Source organism: Protobothrops mucrosquamatus, unplaced genomic scaffold (genome assembly GCF_001527695.2).
Source record: "Protobothrops mucrosquamatus isolate PMUCROS unplaced genomic scaffold, P.Mucros_1.0 scaffold204, whole genome shotgun sequence".
In the NCBI taxonomy this organism is placed as follows: domain Eukaryota; kingdom Metazoa; phylum Chordata; class Lepidosauria; order Squamata; family Viperidae; genus Protobothrops; species Protobothrops mucrosquamatus.
In genome coordinates, this window is record NW_015386559.1 from 1,086,701 (window position 1) to 1,098,461 (window position 11,761).

At 34.2% G+C, this 11,761-nt stretch overlaps 1 protein-coding gene across 1 annotated transcript in view; it reads left to right on the forward strand.

The window, feature by feature from the left end:
* The window catches only part of GPM6A (glycoprotein M6A), an 87,218-nt gene extending 84,080 nt beyond the window's left edge, over positions 1-3,138 (forward strand). The window contains exon 7 of the mRNA XM_015813941.1: positions 960-3,138. Within this exon, the coding sequence (XP_015669427.1) occupies positions 960-1,112 (153 nt within the window). The 3' untranslated portion in view covers positions 1,113-3,138. The remainder of the gene's footprint in view (positions 1-959) is intronic.
* The last annotated feature ends 8,623 nt before the right edge of the window (positions 3,139-11,761 follow it).

Below are 11,761 nucleotides of genomic sequence, written 5' to 3' on the forward strand. Positions count from 1 at the left end.
TCTACCTCCTGACTGCCAAGGATGGCATGGAGATAAAGTGATCCTTTTAAATTGGTATGTTCCATGAGACCCTTTTAATCCCCCTAGAAGATTGGGATTTCTATCAGAGGAATTAAGGAAATTTTTTTACCCATTAAATCCCCCTTTCTCCAAAAAATCTGAAGTCAGTGGCCACAAGAGAGAATTACTCTTCTGATGCCCATTTTCTAAAAGTCGTTCTTCCAGTAGCAAGAAAATTGAAACATCCCTGCTATACAGCAAGAAAGGAGCTTTTGCTAGACAATCAGTAGTTCCTTATACAACCAATGTATATTAGCATTGAAGTGCGGAAACTAGGTAGATAAAATAAAAAATTAAAAGTTAAAAAAATAAAATTATTAAATTTAATGTCAAAAAAGAACAAAAGATGCAGTTGGGTTGGTTTGAAGGAAAGGCAAAAAGCGTAGCGTAATAATTTTGCAAACTGATAGGGATAGAAGTGATCAGAAATGGTTCTGTGAAAGTCAAAAAAGATACACACACACACACATAATAAAGTGAGTAAATGAGCTGGAGCATTGATAAAAGGCTAAATAATTATCAAACAAATAAAAAAACCAGGAATATGTATGGATGCATTTCCAACAAACCAAAAGCCATAGAGAAAAGGAATAATTGCAAAATTAAAAATACCAAATTAGTATTTCCAATTTGTATTTTGTTTGCCTGTTTTAAGAATGTAATTATTTTAAATAATTCCTGCTTATTTTAGTAAAGAGCTTTTAAAGTACACACATTCTCAAAATATTCAAGTGGATATGATAAAATATAATGTTAATAAGATTAAAACCACAAAATTTCTTCCTTCCTTCCTTCCTTCCTTCCTTCCTTCCTTCCTTCCTTCCTTCCTTCCTTCCTTCCTTCCTTCCTTCCTTCCTTCCTTCCTTCCTTCCTTCCTTCCTTCCTTCCTTCCTTCCTAGGTCCACTATCTTATGGTTCTGTCTGCTAACTGGGCCTATGTGAAAGATGCTTGCAGGATGCAGAAGTATGAGGATATTAAATCAAAGGAAGAGCAAGAATTACATGATATTCATTCTACTCGCTCCAAAGAGCGGCTTAATGCCTACACATAAGGGAAACCTTGTCTTACTTTCTACCATTATTTGCTTTGTTGTTTAACTAAAGGCCACCCATCTTTCCATTTTTAAAATCAAAATGAAAAAGTAATTCTCACAAAACATAGTAGGGTGACTTGTACATTGCCCCTATATAATTCTTGGTTGTCCAGCACTTGGTTTCTTAATTAGTTAATAGCTTGTGTGATCAGTTTCTACTACAAAGCTCCTGAAACAGCCTTTCCTGCACCCTAAAATGATTTTCTGTTAGATTCAGAACACTAACTATTGTCAAATACAGAGATGTGTTTTTTTAAAAATCACTTCATATGTGTTAACGCATAACACTTTTTTTCTTATAAGTTTTTGAAAAAGAACAAATGGCTTTTTATACTTTTTAGTTTGAATTTTAGTAAGTACTTTAACTACAGGTATGCTTCTAAGGGACCCCTCGTACACCATGTACAATTTTTTGAGGAGGCACACTGCTGACATTCCTTCAGATTTGGAAATATTGCCAGATGGACCAGTGGGCATCTTGATGGAGGGTCCTGAGGACATTTTAAAAACAATCAAAGGTGCAATTTCTAAATTTGTAAGAGTAGGTAAAAAACAAAAAGAAGTGCTTCTTATGTTTGTTAACATTGTATTATTCTTGATGTACTTAATGGAGTATTCACTATTTTAAAGTTTCATTGATGGCTATTCCTGTTTATATTGTGAGCATGCAGACCGTAGTGCTTGTAATGCATGGCCATGCGTCTTTTTCAAAGCGTATGATGACCACCGTTACCCTCAAGATTTGCAGTGTATAGACAAATGTTACATAGAGTTATGTATAAGTTTCTACAGAATGACCTCTGTAATCCCAAAATGGCTATGCTAAACTGGAGCTGTTCATGTGCTGATCTGCGCAATTTTTTCTTAGCTATATTTATAAAAATGCTATATCTATAATACAGCAATCTTAAGAGCCAGAGTCTTTTTACCTGCTTTAAACAATTAAGTGGATTGCACCTGTCTGAATTATATATAGAATGTATGTGATCTTTTTTTGAGGAGGCTTCCATAATTGTAATAGCTTGGCTTGTAGCTTTCCTACACACATACTGGTTTACCTGTATAATGTTAAAGTGAAGTTAATGGCTGCTACTGGAGCTATTGTTTGGAAATGTTAATAATATATTTGAACCTTTATTTTCAATAAGAAAGTATTAAGAGAAAAGTCAGTCATGTTAATCTGAAAGAAGTACCTGTCTAAAAACAAACAAAAACACATAAAAACATATAAAAAATGGAAAAAAAGTATTATTGGACCAAATTTGGTGTTTTTATTTTTATTTTTTGCCTATTTCTAATGCTACAAGAATGCTGTAAAGTGTCTTTTAAAGTGATGTATTCTGACAAGACATTTTTGTCAGTGTTTTTTTAAAAAAAACCTAGCTAGTTTGTGCACTTATTGGATCATTGTGAATTCTTTCTCAGTGTAAGTGCATTTCTAATAAAAATTCTTGAGTAAAACTCTTCTTTGTACAATTACTAGTCATGCATCATCAGTAATTTTTACCAATTCTTGTAGTAAGTAGAGGGTAATTCAATAGTTACTTGTGGCATGTTTATGCATCAAGTTGTATTAGTTCATTTTGCATTTTTTAAATTTGTTTTGTTTTGATTTTATTTTATTTTTTACACTTTACTGTCTTATAAGGGGTCAACATTCCAAAATGTGCAGTACCAGTATTTACAGTTCTGCAGAGGTATTATTAACTTCTTTCTATTCTATATTGTAGTGTTTCAGTTTTGTGTCTTAAAACAGTTTGTGATGCTTTTTAAAATGTCTTTTAAACTCATGTAATGATGTTGATGCTTTTGGCTTTTCTCTGTATTAGAGTTTGTATTTTCACAAAGAATGCTTTGTAGCAGGCATTATAATTAATCTGTTTTGTACATAAATGTGCCAACAGCTTGATGGTGGCGTTTTTGAACTGTAGAACCAAGTGCTTGCAAAAATGTAATAAATACACTTGTGTACTTTGTGTACTTATTGATCGTCTGTGTTTCATTTCTCCTTTTTTCTGAAGAAGTTCCTATTTCTCAAAGATTTAGACAGATACAACTGCTGATCCCAGAAGTGATATCATAAGTTACTATATCCTTACCCGGGAGGTTTTTTTCTAGGATATTATGATTACATTGTTCATCTTAATTGTGAAAATAAGAGCAAATTAAATATATAACTCCATATTCAAGATATAATTCTTTATTCAACTCTTTATTCATTTAAATGTCAGAAACATGTAATAGGCAACCCACGTATGAACCATAACAGACGCTAGTGTCTTATCTTCTGGCACTGCAGAAATTCAATAGTATAATATCAAATTATAGACAAAATTAAAATAAAATAGGTTCAGCATACCTGTTCTATGTTTTTTTTTCCAAAAGCCAAAATCTGAAGTAGGAAGACTAGAAACAGGCTCGATATTCTCGTCCCATTTCTTCAGTAACATCACTGCCATGTCTTCTACAACCTTTAGACATCAAAGATACCAGCTGAGTTCATGCCTATCTACAAGCAGTTTGCTCAATCTGGATTTGAAAAGAGGGTTGTACTGTACCTCTGTTACTGCTATTTCTGAGTGTTTATGATATCAACTGTTAGCAAGCTTCTTCTTGAAGTAATCAAAGTAAATTGCTCTATTTCAGACAATGATCAGTGCTTAAAAACATGTAATCAAATCACTCTTAATGACAAGTGTTAAAAAAACAGATGAGTAATGAATAGGGTGAGCAATAACAAAGAAATACAAAACACTGGACCCATCTAAGTTCATGAACAGCATTTGGATACAATGTAATATAATACTCTACATGGATTTATTATTAAGACCAAAAGTAAAAGCACTAAAACTAATAGCAGTAATAATGATATTGCATAAAAAGGATTTTTTCAGTTGACCACATCTTTGTGAAATTTATTTATTTATCATATTTCTGTACGCCTTTCCTAAGTGATTCTAAGTCACTTAGTTACCTTGTCAACTCAGGTTTTATCTCTCTTTGATATCAAAATTGAAATTACTCACATTTTCTTCAAAAGGCCACATTCGTAATTCTAAAAGGCCCTTTTAAAACTCCACTCCGAAAGCTGGCCATCATTCATCATGTTGGTTGTTGGGAGCACTTTTAGAGGACCCATAGTTTTACCTGGAACATAGAACAAAATCTTTATCACTTCAGTATTTACCTAATGCTGGATTAGCAAGCTCAGAATGTATATATTTCCCCACAAATACACATGAACAGGATTCAAATTCAACATATCAAATTCATTTAAATATGATAATAAGGAGTTTGGAATATCAGCTCAAAGACTTGAGATTTCACACTAAACTGAAAGCTCTAGAAACCTAATATTTATTTTAGATAATACAGGCAAACCAGAGATTTTAAAATAAAAAACATCCTAGCAATTTAACTATCATACTATTTTCTTGAAAACAATATTTCCTTTGGGGAACCAGGGAACCAGTTTCTAACACATCTTACTACACTATGAATATACAACATTTAGCTAAAGATAATTAAATATAACCCTTCTAAAGAAAAAAACAAATTCTTTCAATCCAGAAATTGGCTTTCCTCCAAGCTCTTCGGTGGAAAATCAAACAGTCAAGCTATTCTCCAAAGCACCTGAAGGTGACACAAGAAGCAATGGGTGGAAACTAACCAAAGAGAGAAGCAACCTAGAATTAAGGAGAAATTTCCTGATAGATAGAACAATTAATCAGTGGAACAACCTGCCTCCAGAAGCTGTGAATACTCCAACAGTGGAAGTTTTAAAGAAGAGATTGGACAGCCATTTGTCTGAAATGGTATAGGGTATATTATTATTATTATTATTATTATTATTATTATTATTATTATTATTGTTGTTGTTGTTGTTGTTGTTGTTGTTGTTGTTCTACTGCTCTCCATAAAACTTTGGAACAAGTTGCCCAAACTGAGATGGATTAAAAAAATATTAGTTAAAACGTGTGTGAGGGTTTTGCACATGCAGACTTCAATGCAATAGACCTCAGGGATATCCCATTCTAAGCATTCCTATGTAACTAACAAAACTAACTTTTGTGCATCCAGAACACATATTACCTGTTAGTAATCCAGTAATTTCATTACCAAGTAACAGGTAATGAAATCATCCTTTGTGGGTGCATCATAGCTCTGAATGTGAGAGTGATACAAAACACACCTAAGGTGTTGGACAACTTATGCATCACAACCCCGTTTTTGCTAATGCAAAGGTTGATTTCATTACCTGTTACTTGCAAGAGACCCATTACATCACACATGTCAAACTCGCAACATCACGTGACGTCGCACAATGTATTGGGACAGTTTGCCATTGCCGGCAATGGGGTGGGCGTGGCTTCCGGATGACACGTCCGGCCCACGGGCCGGCAGTTTGACACCCCTGCATTACATCTTCTCCAAAAATACTTTCAACTCATTTAGCACCTGGTTTCTTTTTCAGTCACACTTCATCCCCTCACACCATTTTTCCATCTTAAGTGATAACATTGCTACCTTCCTTTTCAAAGTGCTTAAAATGACTGGTAAAAACGTGAAGTTGGATGAAACCTAAAATTTTCTGCTAGCTGGATTTATTTAACATGTATGTGTATTGCATTTGGAAGATACTGTACCCTTTTAAAAATTTTATGTGCCCTACATCTTTGATCAAATCTAAAAATGTTTTTAGTATTGGCTTAGACACAGAAGCACATACTTACTTTGCCCATTAAGTAACTAAAAGAGAAATGCTAAACACTGGCAGATAATTTGCCTTGTTTGCTACTGGATGAGGATTGCTTGTAGAACCTGAATTCCATTTCCAACTATCATTTCAGTAATTATTCATTGTAGGCATGCTAATTAAGCCCATTTGTTTATATCGGGCAAAATAAATTAATACCAAAAAAGCTTACAACAATGCTTATTTATAAATAGCATGTATAGAATCTATAGTTTGCTTATCATATATATATATTAAAAATTATATTACTTTGGGTAGCATGATCTTTGGTGGTTGCATGGATAATTATGGAATCCATTATTGTGAGATTCATTGCATTAATAGTTTTAATTATCATTCAGAGGACATCTGTCTGTAAATGAACCTTGTGCTTGCTCTTTCTTGTGAGAAAATTTGCAGGTGTGGGAAAACAGAAGTGACACTACTGCATTACTGAATAAGTCTGAACACATTTTAAAAAAATGGTCTCTGGTTTTGGACTTAATCATTAAAGAGAATGTTCAGTCTGAAATCATCTATTGAAGAATGGGTGCACAATTGGTATTCTTTCTCTCTTGCATAGCTTAATTTACTAGAATATTCATGAATGCAGAAAATGGTTGAACATGGAGGAAGACGATGGGAAAAATACAGACATCTAGTGGCTGCAAAGAGCAACAACTCAATAATACATTTAAAATTTTACCATTTTACATAATTGAATCTTTGTGTCCAGGATGCTTTTATTACCCATTAACTTTTGCAGCAGGTTTGCTTTCTAATTTAAGACCAATTTTGTTTTGCTTTTTCGGTTATGGAATGTACATAGGTTCCATGATTTATATTGTTTAATTATTCTTTATCCAGTTAATACTGCATAGAGCAAGTCCCAATGAACTCAAAAGCTAGGTAATCCATAATATGATTAGCTTGAAATAATTAATAATTAAAAACTATGATTTATAAAACACAATTGGTAGAATCACTCACACTGTAAATTGTAAACCAAAGAAAGCACATTTTGGCTTAGTATGATGAAAGCATTAATCCATACTTTATTATTAAGAACTAGCTGTACCCGGCCACGCGTTGCTGTGGCTCAGTCTGGTATATAAAAGGTATATAAAAACATGCACGTATTCGAATGCAATGTTGTGTCAAAATTTCAAAGCAATCGGTGAAGAACTTTTGGAGATTTAAGATTTTGAACAAACGAACATTTACATTTTTATTTATATAGATTAATCTACAATTGCAGATAAAATCTTAATAATAACCTAAAACTCTCATTTATCAAATACTTTCTTTTGCTATTTTATTCCCTGTTCCACTGTTTGGGTCTTTTAATCAAACTTTGTGACATGGAGGCTGGATCCCACAATGTGATCACACCAATTGTGGATTAACAAACATGGTTGCTGCATATTTGTGGTCTACAGTTTTTAAAACAATATTAATAACTTGAGCCCTGATTCACAATCATGCTAAAATAATTGGATTCAAGCAACATTCTGTTCCACAAGAACTTAATCTTCACTTACTGTAGCTAAATTGTGCAAATCCCATCATCGTGTCATTCCATGCAACCATTAGGTATCCTAAATACACTTATATTACCAATTTATATTGGTAATGAGGCATACCAATTTCTGGAACAGACATGAAGCACAGATGGTGCAACACTGCAACATGCATGAAACAGGAGCTGTTTCAACTGAGATATCAGAACACACATTGCACCGTTTACTTCCTTTCTTCCTCCTGCAGAACTCCATACGTAAATTAGTACTCTAATTTAACCTGCAGGAGGGACAACCTGCAGATTTTGCTGTGCAGCTCTTTATCAATTTGCATACAGATTCAGAAGTAGCAGATCTGGTAAGTTTGTAGAAAAATTCAGAGTGTACAAATTTCACAACATCTCTGGCTAAAATATTCCCACAATATTTCACCAAACACTCTACAAACAGTGAAAAATCTGTTGTGATAGCAGTCTATTTTTACATTAGAAAGCCTAACCCCATAGGAAGCCAAGAATATCTTTTTGCAGAAGATTCACTTTGAGATGTACATATTAAGAGGCAGGAGTTTGAACTATTTTGCTGCAATTTTCATTTATACTTGAGGGGTCCTTGGTGCTTTCTGAGCTTGGTTGCTTTCTTGCAGATGTTTCATTACCCAAACTAGGTAACACCATTGCTCCTTGTAAATAGTGGGGTTTGCTCTCAGTTTATATTCTAGTGGCTTGCTTGTCAATGGTGGTGGTGGTGGTCTTACAGTTTCTTTGGTTGGACTAAGACCACTCCCACTACCACTGACAGGCAAGCCACTAGAACAGCGGTTCCCAACCTTTTCTATACCCCGCATCCCTAGAATGCTTTTGATATATTCTTGTATCCCTTACAAAAGTTCAAAATAACGGCAACGAATTATGCATATACACTATAATTTTTAAACTTCTAAACCCAAGTTTTCATACCCCCTGGAATATCATCTCGCACCCCCAGGGGATGCGAGCACCCTTGGTTAAGAACCCCTGCACTAGCATATGAACTGAGAACAAACTCCATTCCTTACCAGCACTGGCAGTGTTAGTATGTTGGGTAATAAAACATTTGCAGAAAAGAACCAGGCTCAGAGAACACCAAGAACCATTTATTTCAACCCAGAGCTATAAATATTCTCCTTTATTGTTATCATTTTGACTTTTTTGTGATCCCTTTACACCAATTGTGTATTTGGGTGTTTGCATAGAAGGTAGCCATAAGATTACAGGAAAAGGCATAACTGGTCTAAGGAGTCATAGACACGTGCTAAACATGTACCCCTGGATCTCCCAAAAGTTAGATTTGCTTTTGAATCAAAAGCTATGCACAGCCTCTTGAGGAAAAACTCCAAAAAGCAGAGGCAGAGATTTTGTATGATTGCTCAAAGTTTTTTCTCAGAATTAGTTTAACACAATCATTAGGCTGACGTATGTCCCAGTATGTCCCAACTAACACAACACGCTAATACGGGCATTGTTTTCAGAGTTAATATGCACACAGAACTTTAGAAAGGGACCATACTGCACAGCTTTCCCCTGCCTATTTTAGTGCAAATATCAGCACAAAACAATAATTTTTCACGTGTTCATTAGATGCAAAGAAAGTTTTATGTGATACATAATATGCTAAGATTGTGAATGTAAAGTGTGTTGAGGCATTGGAGTAATACATTTTCTAGTTATTTTATTCATCATAACAATGGAGTTATAGCACATAATTGAAGAGGACTGAATTGTGTCTTTTATTTGTTTCAGTCTTCTGCTTTCAATTATTTTTCACTCAGCCTTGTGTTATATTAATTAGGGCTATTCATAGTTTGCAAGTATTTCAGAAGAAATATTTTGGGCATCATGCAAATAAACCAGAACATCTTTCTTCTATTCCTTAAATCAACCCAACTCTTCTTGAAATTTTGCTGGAGCCTAAAACAAAGTGGCAATGGTTTTATGAAATTACTCATTGAAGGTAATCATAGCTGTTAAAGCAGTCTGAAACTTTTGCTGGTTTGTAAAAGTTTATTCTTCCGAACGTTTCTTCACCAGGCTAGGTAACAGTGGTGTTTAGGGACCTGAAGCTCTTATAAATAGAAGAACACTGACATCCCCTAAACTCCGCTGAAGATGTTACCTAGCCTGGAAATGAAACGTTTGGAAACCAACCCATAAGCTTGGATGAACTTTCACCTTTATCCTACACCCGAGCTACAGATATTTGCCACTATTGCAATTTGCATAATATTAATTCCAAAAATTTGACTTCATTTTCCACAAGATGTCGCCATAAGCCTTTGCTAAGGCAGAAGTGAAGCAATAGCAGCAGTATTTCTGTTCATTCAGATTAAAGAATAAGAATAGAATGGAATAGGAGGGACTTTGGAAATCTTCTAGTCCAGTCCCCTGCTCAAGCAGGAGAACCTATACCATTTCAGACAAGTGACTGCCAGCCTCTTCTTAAAAATCTCCAGTGATGGAGCGCCCACAATTTCTGAAGGCAAGCTGTTCCACTGGTTAATTGTCTTCATTGTTTCTCTTAATTCCAGGTTGCTTCTCTTTTTGATCAGTTTCTAACCATTGCTTCTTACTTTGCACGCTGGTGCTTTGGAGAATAGTTTGACCCCCTCTTCTTTGCGGCAGCTTCTCAAATACTGGAATACTGCTATCATGACACTCCACATTAAAACTCATTTTGTTGGATAGGGCTCATTATTCAAGTTTGTCAAGATCTTTTTGGATCCTAAACTTGTCTTCTGGGGTGTTGGATTTGCTTTCCTGATTTCATCCTTGCATGTTCTGGCTGTCTGCTGATAATCACCCTTAGTTTTGTGTCCCTCTTTCCATTTTTTGTACTTGTCCTTTTTGTCTTTCAGTTCAGCTGATCTTTATCAACAAAATACCAACAGATAAATATGATTACAGGAAATTTAAATATAATATATAAATATTAATAACAAAAATCATGTAAATACATGTAAATACATGATATCCTAAAGTTCTGCTAGCACTGCATGGACATAGATTTTGTTCAAAATATTCACAATATATGTCATGCTATGGCTAATCAAATATTTCCTTTTATAGACCTTTGGTAAAGATTATAGATAATGCACAAATATACAAAATTAATATTGTATAGTCAATATGTATGCATTCCAAAACTTTGGTAAATGTACATTATATATCTCACACATTTATATGCCACAATTTCATGAGATCACGCTAAAGTCTGAAATGGCGATGTTTGCACATGAACATTTTAAAAGAGTTTTGATTTTGATGCAAGATTTGACATTCTCATGTGAGTTCCATATACTTTCAGGGATTCTGTTCATCTCATTAATTTTGGCATTTTTATAAAATGTTTGATTGTAATTTTTCAAGGATTTCATGTTTTCTTTTGCATCCAAGTAGTTGCACATGATTTTCTTGTAAGTAATTCATGTATGAATGGTCATATTATTATAAAACTAATGAAAAAAAAATGTATCATAGCTATCTTTGCTTTTTTGAAACCATGTCAATTATCTTCTTGATGTTTCCTAATTTTAAAGACAACTTGGCAGAATGCATTGCATATTGTAATCTAGACACACTGAATCCTTGGCTTTGTTACTTTGACTTACTAAGAGTGAGAGATAACAGATATTCCAGAAAAAGGAAGGAAGGAAGGAAGGAAGGAAGGAAGGAAGGAAGGAAGGAAGGAAGGAAGGAAGGAAGGAAGGAAGGAAGGAAGGAAGGAGAACCAATCAATGAGTAAGTTTGTCTTTCTCTCGATAGTTATTTTTTGTACGTTTATTGTAAGAGACAAAACCTACAGCTAGTAACCAGAGAGCAGTATATTCAGTTCATTATCCAGACAAAGAAAAAAGCATCACTCCCCAAGTTTCTTTTTTTGTTTCAGATGATACCTATCTTAAAAAAGGATTCAAATTTGGAAGAATGGCAAAGAGGTATCAATAGGTTCATATGGCAGGGGGGAAAACCTAGGGTAAAATTTAAAATTTTGCAAGATGCACGGGAAAGAGGGGGACTTAAAGCCCCTAATTTAAAATTATATTATGAAGCAGTGGTATTAACTTGGATTAGTGATTGGATTAATTTAACTAATAGAGACATTTTGATACTTGAGAGTTGGGACTTATATTATGGATGGCATGCTTATTTATTTTTTGATAAGAAAATTGATCGGGCTTTTAAATCTCATATTTTAAGGATTGCACTGCTGAGAGTTTGGAAAAAGTATTCATATAAGTTAAACTTTAAAATCCCAATGTGGGCTATTCCGGAACATGCAATACAAGGAATAGTAAGGGGAGTAAAATTACAAGG